The 26,167-nt window shown below is 42.9% G+C and overlaps 1 protein-coding gene across 2 annotated transcripts in view; it reads left to right on the top strand.

Moving 5' to 3' along the window:
- Positions 1–26,167, top strand: part of pappab (pregnancy-associated plasma protein A, pappalysin 1b) — a 155,951-nt gene that overhangs the window by 55,399 nt on the left and 74,385 nt on the right. For both annotated transcript variants that reach the window (XM_035380451.1, XM_035380450.1), the window contains exons 8-10: positions 7,724–7,852; positions 7,954–8,045; positions 14,226–14,422. In XM_035380451.1, the coding sequence (XP_035236342.1) occupies positions 7,724–7,852; positions 7,954–8,045; positions 14,226–14,422 (418 nt within the window). The remainder of the gene's footprint in view (positions 1–7,723; positions 7,853–7,953; positions 8,046–14,225; positions 14,423–26,167) is intronic.

Here is a 26,167-nt window from a genome sequence, read left to right as displayed (position 1 = left end):
TTGATTTTGAACATTGAAATAATCGAAAAAATCCTGTTTATTTTCAGAAATTCACACTGATGTCATGAGGGGCTGCTGAGCTGTTTTTAGAGATGTCTTTCTCTACTGAGCCACTTGCTTGAAACTGACATTTTTTCAGACAACATAACATATCTACACTGTATGAATGTTTGTAACCAGGGCACCATCGCAAATGAGACCTTTGTCTCAATGTGTTCCCCATGGTAAATAAAGGTTAATAATAATAATAATAACACGAAAAAATGGGAAAATAAAGGGAAACAACAAAAAAGTAAAAAAAAAAAAACAAAAAAAAAAAAACTCCGGGCCAGTGTCACACAAACATTGTCTGTGAAGTGGTGATCCATTACATTTTCTGATTTAAGATTTCCGTGAAAAACCCAAACTCTATTCTCGGAAAGGGACTTGGAGCCCCATGTTTACTGAGTATTCTTTTTTGAATTTGGATCCAGAGCACCAGGCCACATGAATGTATCTGTGATTAGGGGTGCTGAGGTGGTAAGATCTGTAAGCTATCTTGGGACCCTGTGGCAGGATAAAGGGGTGTGGGAAAGGGCCGATTATCTGCGGCTATGCCAAACCTGGCTCTCCTCTCCTGCCGCAGACTGCTGCTGTGGTCCATTACCCCATGCCGAGGGGCAGCCCCCAGTGGGACCTCTGTAGTGACGTCATCGCATATCGCGCATTCCAAGGCCACGGGCTGCAGAAGCAATGTTATCGGACTCTGACCCCAAACACAGGAAGACACCGGTCTCTCCAGATGAGGGAGAGGGACGGGGGGTGGCTGTCTAATGCACTGTGAGTCCACGAACCAGTGGCTGCCCTGCACACTTCGGGCACTACACACAGTATGACAGGAGAATGTTAGCACCTACTGGAGGAGAAGTGCATCTCTCGCTTAATACAGCTGATCTGCACAACCACTGTGAGCATTTATCATAGATCAACTAGATCTATCTATGTTACATCTGACTCTGTACCCTCAAGGCGACTCTCAATCCCCCCTTTGCACCTACTATGGAAATTTTATGTTGTAAGTTTATCCATTGTGATGCTAATGGATTTGCATCAGGTCTGTTCATTGCCTAAACCGGTAGTATGTAAGTACGTTAGTATGCAGTAACCCAGGGACCTCCAGCTGACTTTACCATGCACCCTTGCAGGATTGGACCTGTTGGGCCCCCAGCCTGCAACTTCAGGGCTCAGTATGCACTCGTGAGGCACTCTTTCCTAGATTTTGCATCTATTTCCTATTTGATTCTTTAATAACACTAGAAAGGCCATGTTTTTTTGCTACCTTATATGACCAAGGCTGTTTCCCAGCGGCATCAGGCTGACGCAGCATTACAGCATCAATTTTAGTACCCACATCACCTAATTTCATAAAGATTCTGAAACCATACTTTGCAAAACGATTTTCTTGAAATAAAGGACACAACATCAATTTCAACTTTTTTATTTTTAAATTATATCGGTTTTATTAAAGGTCAAGGGTATTCTAGGCACAGTGAGAAACTATTTCAACAAGGCAAAACACAAAATGGAAAAAGTAATGATACAAAGTGCAATATAAAAAATATATATACATTTTGTTTAATTCTTCAGTCATAGCAAATTCAGTTCACTTCTCCCTTCCCCTGCTCCCGCCAAATGGAGTGTGCTTTTACATATGTACTGTCTCTCAATTCCACATGGAGCACAAGGCTCTATTTGCGTAGCAGGGACCGGATTCTACGCAGCCAAAGTCGCAGTTTCAGTGAAAACTGGAAGTATGTCGAAGGCGTTATCTCAGCGGAGTTGTAAATTTGTAATTTCTAGAACTACAACGGCCACAATTATTGATCCCTACGCTGAAGTTTATCAGCAAAGTAAATCATCTTCATCACACAATTGCAAAAATTAATTTTGTGTGATTATGTGTGCAAAATTAGTTTCCATAGTGCCTGATCAAGCAGTTCATATATCAAAGTTTCGGTCATTCAGTGTGCCAATAGTGTGCCAGAGGAGAGAGAAACCCATTCACACATGGGTACCAGCACCTGTTACCTATTGGAGGGGCTATTGAGTTTTCGGTGTTTGAATAATGAGTAAAAAGCTGTGCCTTTTTTAGGGTTGAGGTGTGACTTGGACTTTGTTTTGTGAAAGAGGTGCATTCTTTCGGTTGTACGGTGTTGTGCAGAGATAGGTTTCTTTCTGCACCGTTAGGATGCTGATGGAACAAAGGTGGAAGGCAGTCTGGGGGGGGGGGGGGGGCGTCCATTCAATGCAAGTGACCTGTTTAAAATTTGGCTGCTCAATAGTAAGCGTAAAGCCATGCACCCCCTACCACCACCCCATCCGCCCCACTCTACCCACCCAGAAGCCCCTATTCCCCCCTCAGCCCCATCCTGTCCCTCCTCCCCTTGTGATATGTAGACCTTCAGAGCAGAGCCTTCTATGATCTCCAGCACTTTTTAGTCCTACACTTAGATAATCATTTTTGCATGTTATTTTCAACTTCATTCTCCTTTCTCAATGATAAGACATAGACTTTAAGGGAGCTCTCGCTCTCTTTGTCTTATTTAATATTAACCATCTTTTTCTTTCTCTACAATTTTATTAAATCACAGCAAAGTTTGGTCAGAAATATTTAAACGTGTTTTAGGATTGTGTATAATGGGTCGAATTGAATTACATTAAGCTGGATCTGTGCAGTCAATTTCAAATAGAGTATGACTTGCAAAAACATGGTTTGTTGAAGTACCTTTTTTTATCATGGTTGTTTTGTTTATGAATTCATTTCTTTTGCTGTTGTGTTGCATTTTATTTTCGACTTGTTAATATGTTTCATTTTTCACAAAAACCACTGTTATGATAAAAAAAAAAAAAAAAAAAACATTTAATGGTATTTCCATTAAGGAAACTCAAATAGAGTGTCAATTGGAACAAAGCTCATGGGTAAAAATTATTCAAACAAAACTGGTGGTTTGATCATGACAATTCAGAATAATTCACGGCTTCCTTTGTAGCTAAAATCTATAAAGTACATTTGGAGTTTTACCTTGTCAATTGTCCTTCATGATGCACGTGTGCAAATTTCTACATTTCTACAGTTTTTAACTTGAGGTTTCTCACCCAGCGGGAATATTACAGTATTTAATTTGTTTAGTCAGTCATTCATCCAAATCCAGTGTTTTATGAATCCCAAGTTTGCTTTGGCGAAATCTGTTGGCCAGTTCCTCTTTGTATAATCAATTTGTCTTATCAAAACACATGTGAAGTATGCTATGATTAGGGCTTTCGAGAGACAGTAAAGATAAGGACTTTTAAAACATGGGGGGAGAGTGACAGAGAGAGGGAGAGAAAGAGATTGCCCCATGATGGGAAGTCTTCTTAATGGAGAAGAGAGACTGCTGAGACTAGATTACCTATCAGAGAGATAATTTATCAGGTCAGGAAACAGTTTTGATATGGTGTTTGAGGTTAGTTAGACTGGAGTATGTTTTCTGTACAGTACGATAGGTTCTCCGTAAACATCTTTTTCTCCCGCTTCCATTTCTGACACACCCACACACACACGCACACACTCATGCCGGCAGTGAATACAACATACTGCCTTCATAACTCTACACACTTGTTTTTGGATTTGTGGAAAATCTAAAATTTCACCCCACATCCTCTTTCAGTGTATACTGATCTTCAGGTGTTAGTAAACTACAGATTTTAAAAAATGTAAATCACTGCCAGCGCCCTCAGCATTGGATACGGTAACCTGTGATCACAGAGCCCCCTCCCCCATTGCAGCCTCCTCTTAACAGCCTCTCCCTCTGCTGATGTCATTGATGGTTTCCCTCCCCCAGAGCCCCGCCTCTTGGGTTGGACACTCTCGTCTCTGCAGACAATGAACTTGATTTAAAGCAGGCGGCCTCCACTCTTCGACGGTCGGTCCGTTTTTTTCCAAACTTGTCTGGGTCACAGCGTCTTGACGCACTATCCAAGGTCTTCCTCTTCTGTTTTTCTCCTGCAGTCTCATTTCAATTTCTGTGTGCCATATTTTTTGTGGCAATAGAACCAGTATGTTTCATGACACAAAAAAATTGGGTGGGGGGTGGGCAGTTCATGTCTGGGAGAGACTTTGCATAAGACGCAAACGCAATGCAGAAAACCTCAATATGAAGCGCTCACAGGAGTGTGTGAGAAACGCTACTGCCGTCAAAGCGTGTGCATCGCAAATTCTGTGATGCATGGTTTTATCGGTGGCAGATGTGGTAGGCAGGCATGGTATCAGTCACCTATCTTCGCAATTCCTTCTCACCAGCTGCTCTCACCATCGTCTCGTCTCTTAGTATGTCTACAAAAAAAATGTCCGTCTTCATCCCTCTTTCGACTCTCTCTGAGAGATAGAGAGAGGAGGTGGAGCATGGTTGTTGATGGCGGAAGACAAGCAAGAGGAAGCCTTGAATGAACTCACTCTCAGGTTCTGGAGAGTGTCACGTAGTAAAAATAATATGAGTTTTTCACAAAACCTGCTCTTGAAAACAGGCCAGAACCCTTGCCAGCGGTCGGCAAGCTGGTGATTCTCATCTGGGTCTTTTTTTCGTCTCTTTCACGTCTCGCAATCCTGTTTACTTTTTGTCCCCACCTTCTATTTTTAGGCACTACACGATGGAAAGCTGTTCTTTTTACTTCTTCTTCAGTGTGATGTCATGGCTGAGCGAAAGGCTGTTGGTGACATTACAGGGTCGTGTTTCTGATGGCTTCACATCTTTCGCAGCTATGTTTTCTTTTTACTTGCGGTGACTCACTAATCTAATAAAGACCCGAATTTCGGGAAGTGATTCTAAAATTGTTTTGCCGATGCCAAGACTCCAGGAACGGAATGCACAGTGCGTAGCCCATCAGGACAGCATACTGTGTCGTGGTGTTAATAGAACATTACCTAGTAGAGGAGTCCGCGGGAGTCTTCACGGGCCACTTCTGAGCCCTGGCGAGTGCGCCAGCTCGCTTACTGTATGTCTCTGAGAGCCTCTCCCTGTTCACACTGAGGGTGGAGAAATGCCTGTTGTGGAGGCTGGCAATTCAACACTTTTCAACACTTTTCTGACATCAATAACTTCACAAACACAAATGGTAAATATAGTTGTCTCTGCGACAATCTCAGAAGACTTTTTGTAGGTGTACTCGAAAAGCGCTTTGTTCTTTTTTGGTAAATGCTGTGATTTTGCCGTGACATCCATAGACATTCTCTCTTTTTAAAAGTTTTTTCTTTTCTCTGCCACTTATTAGTGGTTGTTGCTTATCTGCTTGCTAGGAGACACATCTGCTGACTGTAGAGATAGTTCTTAGTGGATGGCTGACTTTATGTGAACCCACAGCAAATGCAAAAACTGCTTCAATCTTGGCTCCCTTTTGTCTAGCCAGTAGTAGTAGCCTACATCAATCCACACCTGTTGTATCTAACCAATGAGACCCCATTATGTCCAAGCAATAGAAAACCTCCTCCAATCCAGGGTCATTGTAATCTGGATTGGATGGTTTAATGATGTTTTCCCTTCGTTTTATTGACTACGACATTCAAAGAAAGTGTTCTATTTATGCTATTACTCTGACTGTACATTGAGTTTCCCAAAGAGGAAAAAAACAAGATATAAGAATAAAGAATGTGCCAATTTTAAGCTATTGTGTCATTAATAAACCAGTTGACATAGTTTAAAATGTGAGTATTTTGCAGTAAAAGTGAAATCCGAGTCAAGATGTCAGTTCCCTGGACATTCTTTCAACCTAAGCTCACTTCATTTGGTCAGAATTTCAGCTTCAGTGATAAAAAGTCTTGATGAAGTTGTATGTACTTAACCATTTTCTGGAGTCCATTTTTCTGGTGCACATGCCGGAAGAGGGATCATTTATAGGAGTGGTCATGTTTAGCAAACCGCTCTGTATCGGTTAGTTTACCTCTCTTTCTCTCTCTCTCTCTCTCTCTCTCTCTTCCTCCCTCCTTTCCCCTCCATCTCTGGCTCTGGGCCCTGGTGCTTCAGTTCACCATCTTGTATATTGGCAGTTGGTGCTATGTGCCGCATCAGTGATGAACCATGCAGAAAAAGGCCGAATCATGAGTTTGTCACATGCCCCAGTGGAATCTGAAGAATACATATGCTAGGGTGCAGTGCCTTGGGATGTGTGCTGCCGTGGCTCATTCTATCCCCTTTCCCTCTGTTGAACTACAGATCGGCTCATTATTTCATTATTTTCAGGCATAGTTGCTGAGGTCATTTCTGTGGTGGTTTTCTATCTTTATTCTGTGGTGGTGACTAGTCATTAGTGATATAATTTATTTGTATGGCTGGTGCCTTTATTCAGGATGGCTTACATAGCTCCCGGTTTACACCTGACCTAGTTGGGTATTAACTGAGGGAATTCAGAGAAAGTGCCGTGCTGAAAGGTAGAATGAGGTAAGGAGCGCGCTGATGACAGCAAAAACAGCCAGAAGTGTGTAGAGATCATAAGGCATCTAATGTGTTCATTAAAGCCTTAGTTTTGGTGTGCAGGATTGCATTGCAAGTTGAAGCAGACTTCTACAGAGACCAGTGTTCTGTGACATCTTCCACTGATGACCTTGTTTCACCGGGTTAAGGATGTTTATTCATGCATGCGTGTGCGTGTGTGCGTGTGTGTGTGCATGTGGATAGGAAATCAGTTGGCCAGCCCCCAAAGATTTTCCAGTCATCCTAGAAAGCAGCGTTAATATAGAGTAATACCTTTAACCTTTAGCTCTGTCTCATAATAATAATAATAATATGTTGATTGTGTTGATTTATCAAGGAACTAACAATGCTGTAATATTTATATTTTATATTACACAAAAAGACATGATATATTTTTCATGGATTCTCTGCCTCATTCTACCTGCCTCTTCTCTCAGCATTTTTCTCCCATAATTTGAAAATGCTTTATTTTTATTTAGAGATGTTTTATTGGTCTGGCATTTGACAGTGCAGCCAATTCAATTCACAATTCTGTTCAGTTCACTTCAGCAAAATTCAGACAGGAGTATTCAGACATAAGAATTCTCCAACTGTACATGCAACATCCCATTAAGTTATAGGGGAAGACCTACTCTGAAAATATCACATCAGTTCAATTAATTTCCCATATGTTTTATTGGTATTGACTGTAATTGTGTAGTTTCAGAAAAAAAGGTTAAAAAATGTACTTGCGCTGGAGTAATGATCAGCGTCACTGGTAAAACTTTGGCAATTGTTCAGGCTTCTAGTTTTTTGCATTCCTGTTTTATTGAGATTGTTGCTTTTTTCAGCAAAATTCAGATATACCATGTCTCTTCGGCTATAGAAGCTTCTACACAACAGACTGCCAGTGAGCATGTCTCTGATTAGTAGGGATACATTTTCCTTAGGCTTGCTTCATCTAGGGATTCAAATCAAGCCACCCCTGCTCACCAACGATTCAACTCCCAGGCAGAGCAGAAAATGGCTTGGATGCCAATCTGGCTGCAATACAGCTGAAATGACTATATTGGGAACATAAATGTTTGTCTTCCGTGTCAGTACAAAGGGCAAACGTATCAGTATGGAGGCCTTTTTTTTAACTAAATCGGTAATCAACCTGCCTATGTTTTGGCGTCACATTGTTTACAACCATGCTGTGAGGCTATTTGTATTGGACCAGTATTATAATTCTGTTCAATCACTGTGCATATGTGTTACAGGGATGTGGAGCTGGGTGGAGAATACACATACCATGTACTGACCGTGTCTAAAAGAGCAGAGAGCGAACCATCACCAGCGCTAACTCACAAGCTGGGGATGCCGTACTGCGGAGATGGCCGCATACAAAGGTAGGTGCAGTGCCGCACAATCTCGCCCTGATCCTTGAGCATCCATTTGCGCAGCGGACACTGTTAGGAATGAACGATTGAAGGTTTGTGTTTGGTTTCAGATCGCTGGGGGAGCAGTGCGACGACATGAACTCTGCCAATGGGGACGGCTGCTCCAGCCAGTGTCGGAAGGAACCTTTCTTCAACTGCGTGGGTAAGTCTACGGTTGCCTTTGACCTGTAACACGAACGTGGGAAACCTGCCTGTCTCTGTTCTCTCTGTGCCCATCCAAATGTGGTTTGCCTGTGATTGTTGACAACGTGGAAAGACTTGTTAAAGATTTCCTGTTCTGGATCAGCGGCCCCATGCGGAGGAGCGTTATTCGTGGGACTATCATCCAGGGAGGGTTTTAGTTGACCAGATTTTCCTTGTCTTTTTGTACAAACGTGTCTGTCAGGGTCAGCATTGCACCTGCATTAGCTGCTGCTCATTTGGCTGGCAGAGTGTTCTTAATGTTCTCAGCTGGTTGTATTCAGAATTTAAAAAAACATGCTCTGTGGAGAAAAACTTCTCTCCTATCCTGAATTGCGCCAATCAGCCAAGCGGCTCAAACTATGGGCTGGGAGTGATGCTTTATGCTTATGTTATTTTGCCTTGTATTAAAGTTTCTCAGATTTCCTCGTGCTCTCTGAGGTTTAGTGTTTCTGTAGGACAAATACTGTGTGTGTGTGTGTGTGTGTGTGTGTGTGTGTGTGCGTGCGTGGCGTGTGTGTTTGTGTCTGTGTGTCTTTTGGGGAGGGTGCAAAGGCGTAGCCATTAGTCGATGTCAGGAGACGGTGCTAGTCAAGCATTGGAAAAGTTGACTGCAACTGATACAACCCAAATCAATACCCTATTTGGTGGGTAAAATGGAATATTCCAGCTTTGAGGACTAAGCTGCAGAGGGGGGCAGTTTGATTAGTCTTCTTCAGATTGATGAGTCAGTGGCAAGGTGTTGTGCGGATGGTTAGTCTCTAGTGGTTCTGCGTCACCCTCTGGCTAGACACCGTGGCGTGGCAGCTGTGAAATTTGCAAAGAACGTGTGAAAACTACATTCTAGTGGGAATGAATCATGTACATTCCATATCGTCTATCAGCTGTCTACAACCTCATACATTCAACATGCCTGTGGAATATTCATGCCAGTGACTATACATGCTTCTCTTCAACTGGAAGCTATGACTCTTTGTAAACTGGACAAAAGAGCCCACTGCATGCTTACTAAATAAATGAGGACTGGATAGGTGCTAAATAGCCAGGACGATCAAAGTAGAGTAAAAACTTTTAACCAGGACACTTCACAGGGACTGGCCCGAAATAAGGAACACTGGAGCACTCTTTGCGTAGGGCAAAAGAAACGCTGTTTTAATGAACAGTAGGGTAGGACTGATGTTTCGACGTCTACATCTTCCTCAGAGTCAGAGTGTATTTTGTGTTTTTTGTGTGTGTGATAGAAAGTTTTGTTAGTGAATTTTGAAAGACTGGGAATATCTGATCCTGGCATCATGAACTTTTCATCCACTCTGTCACAGAACGAGCTCACCCCTCCCGTATTGAAAATTCACTGGTAGCAAAAGCCATCAGAATAATTGGCCAGCTGACTGGGGATGTAATTGTCTTCACATTGCATTTCTATTTTTTCTCAAAAGAAATTGCTCCCAGCTAGTAAATCCTGGGGCTCGTATTTCTCTCTCAAACAGTAATGGCTGTTTGTTTTATTTTACTGTTAGCTGCACAGCTTTGGTCAGTTATCCTTTCAGAAGTGTTAGTAAGGAACTGGAGTGCAAGTGGAAAAAAATTGAGAATTCTTACTGGCCTTTGATGTAAGGTCCGTGAACTTGTATTTGAATAGCTGAATGCATGCCCTTGCCTGACCCCAGGCACCTGTGGTAGTACGCTGGCCTCTGAAGTAATGCCATCAGACACCCAACACTACCCTAATTAGCAGCTCTCTCACTTGATGAACAAGGGAGAGTCCTAAACAGGCGGGGGCCTGAACAAGCTTAAATTTTAAAGGGATGAGAGTCAGAATGAGGGAGAGGACCTTAAAGGGGAAGGGATCTGAATGAGTGTGGGAGACTTATATAGGGTCGGGCTGTGAAAAAGCTCAGCCAAGACAGGCCCATGATAAATTGCCTGTGTTCAGGTGTGACCTTGCTTCTCCCAGATCTAAATGCTGTCTTTTCAGCTCATTTCATCAGATCTTGGGGGATTGGTGGTGCGCTGAATTCATGAGACAGAGAGCTGATCGCAGTCACTATGTCAGTCTTTCTTCTGCAGAAGAACCGCTGCAAAACAGCTGTGCAAAACTGGCACGGTATCCTAATTAGACACAAACAGCAATTTTTCTTATCAGAAAGTTGGGAGAAGAATGATTAAAAAGGGAAAAAAGGAAACAAATTAAAAGAAGCATGAATAAATGAATGAACGAATGAATGAGTGATTTTGACCCCTCATTCCTGCAGGCCTATAGGAAATAGAAAGTGGCATTGTTGTTGCCCTAACTGGCACCCTATACAAGGATAGACATTTTCCAACAGCCACAAATAGGCTGAGCCAAGGTTGTGTGCCTGCTCTGAAATATTTCCAGTTTTTTGTGAGGAAACTGCACACTGTGATGGATAGGGTTGCCAGAGTTAGAATTTGTCAAAACCGGACAACATGAACAACTGGAAGCGTAATTGTGAGCAAGATTGGGAGGTGTCTGAGACTGGGGAAGGTGGGGAAGGGAGTATGGAGCAGAGACCAGCAGAGAGTCATGACACATGTGATTTTGTGGTATTACTCTGACTGGACATCGCATTGTTGAAAACCGGACATCTGGCAACCCTACAGATGGACTGAGCATTTACAGCGTTTGTCTGTCCACATGTCTAGTGGCACTGGCCGGGGAGAAGGAGGAAGGATCTGCTGTAGCTGAGAAACCTGGGGATTATAGCCAGAGGCTCTGTAGAGTGATCCACAGTGTCTGAGGGTCCCTGCTGTCTCTCCCCTGCCCTGGGAAACAGCATGCTCGCTCACATGGGCCGGCAAGTGAGTTCTGCGCACCCCCTTTAGCTGCCCCCTGGTTTTACATCACAGGAGTGGGAGAGCGCTGGAATTTCAAAGAACTCTGTCCAACTCGCTCTGCACCCCCCTCTCCACTCCCAAACTCAATGAACTCCTGGGATGGGGGACACAAGTTAACTTCCACATAGCAGATCGGTGCGGATTGACTGGAAAACCCATCTGGCTGTGCCCTACCCCTCTCTTGATCCCCCCACCTTGAAAAAAGGGGCAGATAGATCCCAATTGGCAAAATTATTCAGATGCAGTGAATTCATGAGTTGGATCCAACTCTACTCTGTCAGAGAAATTTAGCTTTTTTCCTTTTTTCCTCATATTTTCTAGCCAGTGTAAATGAAAAGTACCATGTGATAGGAGGCGCAGTTGACGGCTGTGGAAGTGCTGAGTCGGCACTGTGATTTGACTTATTTATTCCCACAGAGTCCCTGACGGGTCGTCAAGTTTTAATGTTTTAGGAGACAATCGAGTGTAGGTGCAGCATGGGGGCTGGAGGCTAGGAGAGGGAGAGAGAAAGAGAGAGAGAGAGAAAGAGAGAATGAGAGAGAGAAGCAGCTGGAGTGGAGTGGAGTCGGCCAGTACAGGAAGCCATGGACCTGATGCAGGAGGAGCCACATCTCAGCCCCATGATGAGGGGCTGCACTGCTCTAAAGAACGTGACTTTGACCACACGTGCAGCACGTTTAGGGTCAGGGTGGACGGGGTTGTGTGTGTGTGTGTGCGCACGTGTGTGATTTTCCATGCAGATTTTCTGTAGGGCAAATATGAGTTAAATAATATTTTAAGGATTTTAAGTAAAAATTGAATGTTTCAATCTAAAATACAGTGCAGGATCCATACCTCATCACCTTTAATGCTAGTCCATTAAAACTTCAATGCTTACGCTAAACATTCCAAATAAAAAAAATAAAAAATATGATCCTGTCACTACCCCATCACACCACCTCCACCCCCTTCTCCTTTTGTGATATCAAAAAAGTTGAACAATTTATTCATGAGTGCTGGGTGCAAATGAATGAATGAAACTTGGCTTGTGTCACGTGAGTGAAGAAAGTTGCTTATCGAAACTTTGCAAGAATTTCACTCATCCCAAATCTTCCCAGCTATCTGCAACATTGGAGGAGGAAAAGAATCAAGTAAGTCGCACCACACGGGTTTAGCGGTAAATTCACGAGTATTGGGAGCAAATGGATGGTTTTTAGGGCCTTTATTGCCTCTCCACAATCCCGTGCTGCGCGCTCATGGATATTGGCGAGATTTGCGCCTCATGAATGTTTGATCATCATCATGGTAATACGCACGCTCCTCTTGGACCAGGTGTTACTCTTTCTGTTCTGCAGTGGCTATTAGCATTCCATCCATAGACACTAAACTTTTCTTAACCAGGTTTTACTCCTGATTTGTCCTCATATCCAAGCGTGTGCTGTCGGCCACTGCTCCTCCATATTTGATCCACCAGGTGAGCCATGTGGCCATTGCATTGGCAAAGTGCACCTGACGTGCCACTGGAGCAGGCTGAGAGCAAGCAGACTAGAGGTACCCTGTCGATCCGGGGTGTGGCTCTGGATGAGATGAGGACAATTCTACTATCCAAGCATCCCTGAGTGGTCAATTACGCATCACCGTACTGGTTTGCTGGCCAAGCATAGTAGTAGGTTGTTGGGAATCGTTACCCAATGATTTAACAACCTAAATGTGTCTCCTGAAACACCAGTCTGCAGATACTTCATTAGGGTCTGATGTTGCTGCATTGAGGAGACTGCTCTTGGCTGCCAGTGGTGTCTGAGGTTTGTGGCGGTTAGGCCTCTTGTTAGTTCCAGGTGTTTTCGCTGCAAAACAGGTCTAGGCAGAGTCTCCAACCAGTCTGCCTGTTTCGCATGTGACTGCCTCTCATTGCACTTATTTTTCTCTTGTGTTGTTCTTGGAGGAATACCCAATCTGACACACCAGGGAGCAATTTGAATGAAGGCATTAAAAATATTTCCGCCAATGTGTATTATTCGGTATTTGGTCTTTTTTTAAAGTTTGGCGCCTGTCACGCGCACAGTAACAAAGTGTCAATCACCGGGACATGTCTATAAACAGGAAAGTGGGGGGAGGGGGGCCTGTGAGGTCCCTCTCTTAGTCCCTTTTCCTCTGCGCCTGGCCCACCAGCTTTTGTGGGGCTGGAGGATGCCCCCTTGTTTTCGCATGGGCCCTGGGGGGTGGCAGGCCAGAGGCAGGGAGGAAAGTGTACACAGATTGATAAGCGGATATCCCGCAAACATGTTTCCTCGATGTCCCACGTGGTTCGACCCCTACTCCCCATCTGCCGTTTGTATAGGCAGAGAGGGGCACGGCAGCAGGCAAATCAGAGTTTGGGCCATCAGCACTTTCCGGAAAATATGATTTGGTGTCTACGTATATATAACTGACACCTCTGGGTAAAAACAAATCCTGCTGCCCCCCCCCCCCCCCCCCCCCGAGCCAAAACTTTTGGTATTCCATGTACCAGTGAAGGAGTGTAACTGGAAGAACGTGACCAGCGCTGAATTATGAATGTTTGTATTATTGCTGTCCCATCTCTAACCTCTCTAACCTTTGACACTGCTGGTTTGTCCCTTTCCACCATCCCCTTGATGCATGAGGCAGTCCCTGCCTGTTCCCCTATCCTTGTGTCTGCACAAGTGCTAAGGAGGAGATGGCACATAAAACCTTTACATTTATTTCGAAGCATGTTGAATAGTTGCATTCCAGCCTGTAGCCTATCATTCCCAAGAGCTTGCTGAACACTTTTGATTGACACAGACACACACATCTGGGCATGAGCCATTTTGTTAGACTTGCAAATGTTTTTGGAAGGGTTCCATCTATCAGCCACTGCTTTAGCTATAGTTTTTAATGTATTTGTTCATGTTTTTTGCTTTTTCTTTTATGCTTCATGTTTCAAATCACACTAAAAATGTTTTGTGTCCTCCAGTATGGAATGTCTGAAGCATTTCATGATCAGATAAAAATGACCCTAACAGGGCTTTTAAAAAAAAAAAATTTTTTTTTACTGCTTTCTTTTCTTTTGTCATGCATCTCTTAACTCCAAGAGATAAGAACATTAGGTTTACGTTTTTTTTTTAATGTTATGTCTCACTTTCTTGTGAGACATAACTGAATTTGAAGGTCTGAATTCTGCACAGCAACCCTGGTAAAGCAATTTTTCATTGCTAACTATGTTAAAATTTGTCATGGGACCAAACCTCCTCTCGTCCCCTCTCCTCCTCACTTGTTTCTTCTTCACTCCTCTCTTCTCCTTTTACAGATGAACCCAGCATGTGCTATTTCTACGACGGGGATGGTGTGTGTGAGGACTTTGAGAGGGAGACGAGTGTGCGTGACTGCGGTCTGTACACGCCCAGCGGCTTCTTGGACCAGTGGGCCATGTCGGTGGAGGTGTCGCACGAGGAGAGCATGCACTGCCCAGGCGAGGTCGCGGTGGGGTACCCTGCGGTTACCAAGGTGATGCCCCTCCCAAGCTCCTCATGCACTCATTCCGGCACATTCTCATGCATATGGCACCATCTATGTATTTAGTGTAAAATTTGTCAGCCAGGCTGGTGGGAGTATTTAATGCTACAATAGCCACGCTGTCTCATGGCATTGCGCAAAAAAAACCCGACAACAGTCATTTCCACTTCCACGCATCGGCCCCCCCTGCCATGCGGCCAAAGCCCACCCATGTTCCCCGGCAGCACGCCCTGCCCCCATGCAAATAATAACTAAGCTCCCTGTCTGGAGAAAGAAACAAAAGACTAATGATTATAAATGAGCTCTTTCAACCTTGCGCTGTTTAACAAACGTCTCGATCAGAGCTCCACTTGGTCAAGAGGAGGAGATCTCAAGCATTGTGGGTTTTGTCGTAAATTCTGGGTAACAAATTATGTTGTTGCTTTGTTTCTCTGTTAGTCTTACTTATGTTGCTCCGTTTCGGTTTCTGTTTGGTGAGCCTCGCCCTCTGGCTTTGCTGAAAAGACATAGGGAATAGAATAAATAGAAATCAAATAAATAAATAGAAATAAATGTAAACCCCAATACCACATTTTACATTTTACATTTCATATATTTCATAATTTATCCCATGCCAGGAATAAGACAGGAGAGCACAGGTCATGGGGTGGGGGCAGGGGTTGGTGACCATGTGACATTTTGGTAGCGCTTCACAGTTCTGCCCACTGTTACATGTTTCATTCAGTCATATCCTATGTATGTACTGAATATATACTGTAGCTGTTTATTTTGGTTTCTGTTTCACTGTAGCCTTCAACACAGTCTTGGGGATTCATATTAATTTAATATCAATGTTATTACATTTTCATCTTAACATTACCCCCGCTAACCCTGTTGTAAAATAAACCTTTTAAAGTAAACTTCCACAAGAAAGAAATGCCGGGTAATCCACCTAAATGACACATTAAGCTGCCAGACATACACATATCTGGCAGCCGGCTCTGGAGTCTGTAGGAGAGCCGCAGTCCTGGTTTGGGCAGCTGTGGAGCTCGGGCGCTTTAAAAGGGATCTACGAAAATGGGTCTGTTTACGCTAAGCATTCATTTCACCTGAGATACACTTTGCATTTCGATTCATTTATCATTCTGTCATCTGCTTCCCCTGACATCGCTCTCATTTTTCCGTCTCAGTCTCACGCCTTCGCGGGCCTCACGCGCTGTAAAATCAAGCGCACCACTAAATGAGTCGTGTCGGGATGCCGTGCTATACCAGCGCTGCTGCGTGTTGTGCCGTTTATGGTGCTGGTTCAATGCTTTAAGTACCGGCGCTATCCAGCTTGTTTCATGCCTGTCCCACACCCCATGTGCAAAGGACGTGGGCACAGGGAATGTGGGATTTCCCTGTCTCCTAAAAAAACATTTTTGCTTCCTTTACCTAAGTGCAAACCAGTTTAAAAAAAAAAAGTTTACATGCCATATTTTATACGCCACACAGAAAATGCGATGAAAATGCTGGCGGTCATTGTTAAGTTATGCATCAATCGCTTCAAGGGTGAACTTGCGAATATTGTATATTGCACAGGGAGGAAGCGCATTGCGTGTCCTGTCCTGTTTACTCTTTCCTGTGGATTTATTGTGAGGCTCGGCTTAAGGGTTTCTGAAATGGCACGTTTGACCAGGTTGTTTTCATTTCTCTTTGATGGGCCTCAGGATCCCCCAGCTTCATTTCCGAGCTGACAGGGCACTTCCTCTTGCAGAAAATTTAATGGGGAGATCAGAACCGTGAATATATCATTCAGATAATCTCTAGTGAGGTTTTCAGAGGAAATGTATTATTCAAAGAGCTTGTTTAGAGATTTTTGTAATGCCATGGTGTGTTTACAGGGTTTGACGGAGGGGGAAAATCTGCCCCATTGATTACCTTTAACTGCAGCGGTGAAGGGTTTGGCTCAGCCTCACCCGCTCTTGAAGCTAAATCTAATCCGCCAGCTAAACCAAAGAAAGAAAACAAAACCTGACATAATGAGTCAGGAGATGATTGGTTTACAGCAGTGAAACAGTTTCCCATTTGCCAAGCGATAATATCGACTGCAGCGCTCTCTCATTTCTTTGTGGCAGCCGGTCACACGGTGTGCTGACTGCGAGCGCCACTGCTGCTTGCTGCAGCATCCAGGGACATAGAGCAGCGTAGCATGTGTAGAAGCACACATCCAGTGGGATTTTACTCTCTCACTCGCTCTCTCCATCCCTCTCCTCCTTATTTTCCTCTCTCCCCCTCTCACTCTCCCCCCGCGGACTCTCTGAGGCATTACGTCAGTTTTCTCCATCCCTGCGTTCTAATTTTGTAACCGGTTTCATTCAATTTTCATGACGTATTTATAAGGAAAAAAGGCGTTATGAATCCGCTCCCGCCTTCTTTTTGCCCCAGTTCCTGCCTGCGTGTGCTCGGTGTGGGGGGAGGTGGGGAGAGGCTAGTATCCCATGCTACGCGCTCACTCAGAGCCACCGAGGACCTCATATCGCTATTACAATCCTACAGATGTGCCATTAGTTCCATGTATAATTGATGGGCGTGGAGACGAGTGCTGTGCGTGTGTTGCTGACGGCTCTCGCTGCTTCGCGCCGCTGAGCACGTGCTCTGGGATGCAGAACCTCCACCCTTCATCCTTCACTGTGCTTTTTTAATGGTTTCATTCATGGCTGGAGACGGAGAAATTACAGTGGGAGCCATTACAGCACTATGCCTGTCTGGCTCATTCACAATCCATCAAACCAGTGAAGTGAAGGAAATTATATTTTTATATACTTTTTAAAGTATATTTTCTATATAATTTACAAATTCAACATGAATGCAGGTGGGGCCAGCTCTAGGCAAAGATGGCAAGGGTAGTTGCATAGGGTGGCATTTGTATGGGGGGCGCCAAATGAAGGGGATAAATAAAATAAAAATCCAGGCATTGCATTCATAATAGTCGCCAGCGTGAGAGTCGGCAGTCCCCCCAGGTGTGCAATCTCAGTTGCAGATTTGGTCTGGGCTGCATGGTCAGTTGACGTCCATATTATAACAAGGCCAGGCCCACAGCAGGGAAACACAGATACTGTCTCCAATTCAATGGAAATAGGCCAAATGTGTCATCGATTAACAATATTTAGTTTTTATTGTTTTTTAGGATCCTTATATTCCGAATAACTTGCTTTTTGAACAAAGGCCATTCATCCGAAGATCATAACTGGAGTTAGGATGTTTGCGCTGTACATAGTGTACACAACGTGTGCATGTTTTTGGTGCTCATACCTGTTCACAGTGTTTGTGCCATCTGCTGTAGGAAGTTGCCTCTTGCAGCCTCAAACATCTGCTGTTGACAAATACTTTATGCGCCAGAACAAGACAGTGAAAATTTTTTCTTAATTCTTTCTTTTGTAGGAGAGTTTAGCACTTTTTGTCAAGTATAAATTATGTTAGTAACTTTGAATATCATGTCCTTTGAATCATACAAGGGGTCCATTTTGATCTATGCTAAAGGACCTATTTATTATTAGTACATGCAGTTTGGAGAGAAGTAGCTAGTTTGTCACAGTAAAACAAAAACAAAAAAAGTGAAATCAACTTTATTAAGTGAAAGTGTCATAAAAGGCAACAATTTTCAGATGGAATTTTTTGATTGGTGCTGAACTGTTTTTCAGTGGAGTTCAATGAAACTCTAATTGATGCTCTCACCGTCTGAAGACGTACCTTCATTCAATATGTGGAGTTCCAGCTGAACCACGAGTGGTATTCAGTGAGACAAATGTTTATTTGGATGCAAATGAAGGCCGATTAGAAACAGCTGTCTTTGCCCAACCCTCCACCCGCCTGCTGCTATTTTCCTGCTACTTCTCTACCTTTTAATTGTTTTTCACCTGAAGAGCCAAGCTGCCTGATTTTATTATATATATATATATATATATATATATATATATACGTATAATATTTTGTTCCCCTCATATTTTAAGTCACATACATTTTTGTTTCCCTGTCTCTAGTGAATCAACTTAGACACTGCCTTTAAAATGCATACATTGCATACACTCAGGGCCACCATCGGAGGGGACACCCGGGTACATTGCAGAAGGAGGAAGAGGAGGAGGGGAGGGAAATGGTTTGTGAACTTGTGATAAATATTATTGTCTTCGGCCCAGGAATAATATAAAAATCTTTCCCTATTTTTGGTCTGGAAATTTCACCTGGAAGCCCAGAATACACACAAATATATGTAGGCACATGCATTCACCAAGCTTTACAATATATACCACAGGCAGACAACATGGAACACAGTCACAATGACAACAATACTTGAATGAATAGTAACAGTCAGTTTGCCTTTTATGTGGCAGAAAGTTCTCAAATTTTGTTGTATTATGGATATGAATTTGAGCTTCCCTTTTGGAGATTTCTGTCTTTTTGAGATGTTGATCATAACTTTTGTTCAGTCTTTAAAATTGTTAGAAAGAAAATGGAAGTATTCTGTTGTGAAATAAGAAAATCTGCAATATTTATTATTCTATGTGAGATCTGACACACTTCCAGAGTCTGAAGATATTATCTTGCAGTGACAGGATACATTGAGGATCTTCTGCCAAGAAATACCATTCTGTTTAATATTTATTCGTATCTGAGTCCTCTCCTCTATCCAAGCATGTCACAAGGCTTTGACTTTTTAAACACTGCAAATGCACTTCAATAGTGGTTTAATTTTATCTGGATTAAGTGCTGGTAGATGTGAATGCTCTTTTTGGTCACTTTTTCACTTAGAACATTGCGTGTAAGGAAAAAATAAGTTAAGACATTGGAGGGAGAAGGGAAGGGCAGGACTATTGAAAATATTTTGTGGGATTTGACAGAATGTCATATTGAAACTATTTTTCTGTTCTGATATTGGCTTAATTAAAAAGAAGTAATAATGAAAACAAATATATATAAATATGTGAAATGAAATGGCAGGCTGTGAAGCTGACCTGAGGGAGCCAGGTGTGCGTTAAGCGGGAGACAGTATCTGAGGAAGTTATTGCTTTCCTGACTGCTATCTGAAGTAAGAGGCATGCAGTAGCATTCAGATCAGATCTGATCAGATCTGCCTGGTTTGGGACATTGTCAGGTGGTAGCATCTGTCAACATGCACAAAGGAAGTAGGCCAATCGCATTTCTCAGAGTTTTCTAGAGATCAGGGTGTACCTCACCCAGGGGGTACTCTGACCTGCGGGTTTTGCTCTGCTATGATTTATCTAGCCAGCTGGTTTCATGTAGAGACATAGATTAAAGAAGAGGTGGGCTTGTGAGGTGGAGACTGTTCAGGACTTCATGTACAAACATTGGTGGAAACATGGCATCCAAAGATTTGTTGTCTTCAGAGAAAGATCTTAAGCAAGATATGCTGTGTCTTTCACTAAGATTTAATTTGCTTGTTGACCTAGCAGACAGTTGCTGTCAACTCCTGAGGTTTGTGGAAGCGTACCTCAACGCAGATAACTGTCATGTGACTGGCGCATGTTGTATCACGCTCAGCCAACACTATAATATAAACACTATGAACAGCCAGCATTTGTCCTCCCTCTTTTAAAAACTTAGGAGCACATTTGCTGATCCAGTTTAATTAATTAATATATGTATTAGAAGAGGACAAAGTTTGGCGGTTTATTTTGTTTACAACCAACATTTGTCCTCTGTCTTTCAAAAAACGAGGAGCATATTTTCTATTCCATTTCATTAATTAGTATATGTAAGTAGAACCTGTTCTGAGTGATTTAAAAAGCCACAGTGCACAGATTTGTAAAGAACAGGTGATAGGAGCCTTAGGTGCCCAGACGTTGGCATCTCTTCAGACAGACACCAGCAGTTTGGCAGGTCTTGTGCCGTCTTCTCAGTTGGACTCCACCTTGATGTGTACTCTCCTGTTCTCCTTTGTGTAGCAGTAGGGTGGGACTATGGAATTCAGAACAACGTATCTATGGTAGCGGTAACCATGGACACATCCAGTCTCTCCTCTACACCCTACTGGGAATGCTCCGCTGCCAGATGTGGCTGCAGCGCATGCCAGAGTCCTGGGGCTATTTCCCTCTTTCTTTCCATGACTGCAAGGCCTTGTGGGATATCTCCTGTTCAAGGCTGTAATACTTCTCCACCAGGCCCGAGAGCCCAAGGCAGTCACCCCCTGACCCTAGAGCACAGCCGTCTGCCTTGCAACATGGCTGCCCGAGGAAACCGTAATGCACTGTAAAGGCACGCCACCGAACCTGCCAAGCCCATAAGCGGGTGAGAAATTATATAACACAGAGTACAAGCCTTGTACTTAGGAACAAAAATATACACGCCACCACCGTATGTAACAGCTTAGTTGCTTGCGGTTTCCCTCTCTGAAGCCAATCAGCATTTAGCTGGCCAAGATAGACATTCCTCCCCAGCACAGTTCATGCGCGTGGTCTCTGCTTTTTATAGAGGATGGTGCTAGAGCATGGGGGGTTGAGTAGCACATGCTTTCTGTCACACACATGCACGTGCACACACACACACAAGTGACTTGAAAGAATTGAGGAAATATTGGGTAGCATTGCTTTGAAATACATCTTATGTCATTTCGGTGAGGCAAGATAGCCTATATTGTTTGTAGTACCGTAACTTGGCGTCATTTTGATATCAATACTTTTGAGTAACTTGGCATTTTTGTACGTTGAAAACGTGTTTTTTATGAGATATCAGTTCTTTTTGCAAAGCGTTTTATTATGAGAGTGAGAAATGCGAAGTGACCCTGTAAGAAACGGTTGTGGATTATGGCTATCCTTGTGTGAATTTGTACAGTCTGATGAGCGTGTACTGTTTAGCAGTTTCGGTTTGCTATATGTGTAAAACAGTGGCTGTGACAAAGGGTGCGGTGGCGTATAAGTGTAAAACGTATCAGAAATGCATATGAAATATGCCCAGTGTATGTACTCACAGATTTGACGTCCATCCAACGAGCATTGACTGACAAAATAATCAGCAAGCCCGTAGAATTATAACTCCCTAGGTCGCAACTTGTGTAGCCTTCTGTCCTGCTCCGTTGTCTGTTATTTCATGGAGATGCACTTTTAGTGTTTGTAAGGTTTATAAGGCATTTTGATAGGCTTATCTGCAGGTAGGAATCCTCTTTGCTGTTTTGCTAAACTAGAACCGGAAAACATGATAGTGGAGAATAGGAGCAGACGCATATGTCCCAGCAGGCTTTGCATATGAGAAAATAACAACAGTGTGAGAGAAATTAGGATGAAATTATGAAATTGTGTAGTTGAAACAATATGTTTTTAGCAGAATGGGCATGTAGGTGAAGGTTGACATGATCACGGAGTATAGTGCGAAGTAAATGGAATGACCATGAGCGAGCTTATATTCCTTATTGAACGGTATATATAACAGTCGCTATAAAGTGCCAGCTGTTAAGGTGGGGGGTTAAGTAACGTGTGAAATCTATTGCACTGCTGTGTTTTTTTCAGTGCTAGTAGTTATAATTATGAGTGAATCATGTTTTTAAATGTAATGTTTTAATGGGGAGTTGCAGAACGTACATACGTAGTAATTGTTTGTATGTGGCTAGATAGAGAACAGGGCGAGGTAACATGAATGTAGAAACGTGGCGTTTGCTGATAAGAAGGTTTTGTACAGTAGCCAAGTGAAGAAATGTAGTTAGTAGAAATGGCACAGCTGTGAACTGGTGTAACTTTTTAATAAAAGAAATACATTTGCCGTCATGAAATGCATATGGGTGGCCATGAGTGAGTTTTGGTAAAGCAAATATAAGCGTAAGAGAACGTTAGTGTAAAAGAGGAAATGATCTGCCTGAGGACGAGGCGGGATTCAATTGTTCAACCGGAGGTTTACCAGTCTGTCACTTTGTTAGGGCAGCACCATGACATAGCTATGCAATGCGTGAAATATCATTAGCAAACCTGTCCGTGGTTTTAAAGAAGAACACAGGCGAGTTAGCACAGAAGAGCTCCTGTTGAATCCGTATGGCTTTGCAATATTGTAGCCGGTTACAATTGAACGTGCAGACGGTACGTCATAATACAGTTCAGGGAACGGCTGGTAGATATGGTGCAAAAGCAATAATTGAGAAGTAGTAGACAATTATTAGTGAGGGTAAAAGCAGGTTAAAGAAACGCGTTCCTAGCTGGGCTTGAACCTCGGACCCTGTGTTCCCAAGACTGTAACCTTACCCACTAGGCCACAGGCAGACTAGCTGTTTGTGCTGAAAATGTTTCAGAGTAAATAGGTATGGGTATTTTGCGTGTGTATGCGAGTTTTTCATTGGGTCGTGTAGGTGAAGATTTGGCGGGTGTCGGTAAAATGTCCAATGGGGAGACATGTTATTAGTGGGATAGGCGGCAGGAAAAATAAGAATGAGAAGAAGAAGAAGAAGAAGAAATAGAAGAAGAAGAAGGAGAAAACGCAAAATCCCCTTAGTTTGGGGCTTTATTGTGTGGGCATGTGAAGTTGTTTATGAAATCTGTCTGTTTAAATGGGGTCAGAATGTACAGAATTTAATGTTTTTAAGGGCTGAGTGTCTGTGGCTGTTGTGGTTATTTCTGTGTGGAACCCTGAAAAGTGCCAAACTCTCGGTGCTGTATAGGTATTTTAGAATTTTTATAACTTAGTACAGTCAAGGATTTCAGTTTCCTGCCACTTTACAGAAGGCTTACTGTAGAGGACACTGCAGCGGGGGGGGGGGGGGCGGGGGGAACACTTGGAGATCTTTATTAATCAACAAAGTGCAAGGACATTCATTTGATTATCTCTCACTGTATTGATTGGCCATGGTATATTTAAAGACAGCCAGTAGGGGAATTAAATGCCCTGACAGAGTTCAAGTTCATTATAACAATATCCAGATGCCTGTCTGAGCAACAGTACGATGTTGCATGGTGGACGGAACTGTGGGTCTACACTTGCCAAACCTGAAGGCCTCCGGTTTGATTCCCAGGTAGTGATTCAGCCAAAGTTCTGACATTGATGCCTTTAATCAAATAGCAATTTCTGCCTTGCCTCATACAGGAAAAAAAACAACAACAAAAAAATAAAAAAACTAATCAAACTGGATATATAAATATGTAAGCTATGTCAGAAACACAGGGTAATGGGCTGCTAAGCAAATAAATATGGTTACATATCCAAAACTAAGTACACAATCTGGAGACCATTTATACTACTGAGAGTGCACGGGGGCAAATCAGGTCAAGTGCATAGCAGCAGGTGCCAACCCAGGATTTGATCAACCCCCCAGCCTTGTGTCAAAATCATCAGCCTGCTGTGTGGTTTTAGCAAACTGGACTCCCTTCCAAATCTTCATCAGCCATCTCTCTGTGTTTTATTGTCATGTGTTCAAAGGTGACGCAACAGATTATTGCAACAGAAGGTCAACTGTGGTAATGCCTAGTAAATCGCCAACTCGTCTTTTTAAAGATGCAGGGGCCTAAGTATGTTGTTTCTGGATGTCAGAATCAGTCAGCAGGTTTCCAGCAGCTTTGCGTTGAATGATGTAATTGTTTACAGAGATTGTTCCAACAGGACAGCTTCAGGCTCTGCAAGAGAAAAATCTGTTAATTTTACACTTCCTATGTTGGACGATGTGTATGTATATATATGCATATTTCAAATGGGACTATTAAGAGGAGTACTTTCATATGGAACAGGCCTTCTAAAGTCACACTTTGTGGCTGTTAAGTTGGCCATTGATGGTTTTGGAGGGACATTAGTCCAAGTTCACTCATGTAAAACAAGAAGTGTAAAAATAGACTAAAACCATGTATTCAAAATGGACAAAATGAATGTAGAATGCTAAAGAGTATGCAGATTTTCTTTTTCTGTACTGAAAAGATAAACAAATCACATGCTCTATGTGATGTTTACATTTATACTTTTTGATTTTACTGACAGTGAAGTTAAGCCATGGCTTGTAGAAATGTTATGGATTGGCTTATTTTTGGCTCGGAGTGCTGGGGAATTTACATTTAAAAAAAAAAAAAAATCAAAGAATCGTAAACAGGGCAGAGAGTCCATTTAAGGTTGAGTAAAAACAGGAGAGAATGCTGCCCTGGCAGTCTAGGAAGCGTTGTGCTCAAATAGCCTCAGCCTCACACAGGATTTTATGCACACACACTCTCTCACACACATGCACACACACACACACACACACACACACAAACAAACACAAGAATGCTGGCAAAGCATTGCAAAACCAGTACCTGATGAAAACAATCAGCAAATGGTTATAGTCCCTAAATACGGAGAGTCTAATACTCTGTCCCAAATTCTTACATAGAGCCTAACACATAGGTCACATAACCTAAATGTAGAGATATAGCCGTACATGTCACTTGACCCAAATGCATCAATTGAGCCTAACATACTGTCACATAACCCACATGTACAGCTAGAGCCTTACACATGTCACATGACCCAAATGCACAGATTGACCCTAACACACTGTCACATAACCCAGATGTAGTGCTCGAACCTTACACATGTCACATGACCCAAATATACAGATTGAGCCTAAAACACACTGTCACATGGCCCAAATACATAATCTGAACCAAACATACTGTCACATGACCCAAGTGCACAGACTGAGCTGAATGCTCTGTCACATGATCGAAATGCGCAGTTTACAGTTTACAGATTACAGTGGCCCATTACTGTCAAATAACACATTTCAGATACAACAGAAGTGGAACAAAAAAACGTCTGCAATTCAATTCACCTTGACATCAGTCTCCTTGAGTATCGGAAAACAGCTGTTTTAGTATGTCAGGTGTTTCTCGTTTCCCTCCGTCAGCTTGCAGGTGCAAACCCAAAAACCTTTGCCGCTTCAGCTGCCACTGCTGGACTTGGTTTGTTTGTGTTCACGCCTGGACGAGAGGCAGCTGCAGGGTTGGATGCAACGTGCCGGCTGGAACCGCTAAACCGCCCATCGCTAAGGCCCGTGCTAATGAGGTCAGGGCAATTGGTGTCTGCAAAAGGGCAGCCCACTGTTAGTGCTCTCCAATATTTGGCGCAAGCCCCCTGGCCGGCCCCACGTGCTGCTCCACCGCAGACCCAAACGTAATTGGCTCCTTGACGGAAAGGCGGAGTTAGCTTTGACAGAGCGCAAGGTTCTCATGTTATTATTTTTTTCTCACATGCCCTTACGTGACCTCACAGCAATAAATAAATAAATAAATAAATAATCAGCACATATCTTACAAATCAACATGCAAATCTTATCTTAAATAAATAATTAATATAAATTTATTTTTCATTAATTTCAACTCAAGTAATTAAATGATGGATAAAGTAATTAAATATACTTTAAAGCCAATATCAAAGCAAATGTTGTTTTCCGAGTCGTTTTCTTCTTTCCAGGAGACAACCTGTCAGAGGTTAGAAGTCTGTTATATACTCAGATTCTTGATTGGTGTGTTACGCAGGGAAACAGTAATCAGAACAAGACCTGGCTGTCTGTCTTTTCTGTTTTTCATACTTAAACTAGAACAGCAGTCTAACTCTTTGACAAAGTCTTTCTGCTGAGATCTCTGTACGCGTATGTGTATGTGTGTGTGTGTATGTGTGTATGTAAGGGGGAAGGCTTCAGGAGAATGTTAAGTGTGGAACTACAGTGGCGTTTGCAGTGTGGATGGTGCTGTGTTTGTTACGTGCTGTGTGTTTTGTGTATTGAATGCAGAGGATAACCGTATTGGTTTCTGCCAGTGT

This window comes from Anguilla anguilla, chromosome 10, assembly GCF_013347855.1.
Source record: "Anguilla anguilla isolate fAngAng1 chromosome 10, fAngAng1.pri, whole genome shotgun sequence".
Lineage (NCBI taxonomy): Eukaryota > Metazoa > Chordata > Actinopteri > Anguilliformes > Anguillidae > Anguilla > Anguilla anguilla.
The sequence above is the reverse complement of the archived record's forward strand: the minus strand, read 5'-3'. Positions and strand labels throughout refer to the sequence as shown.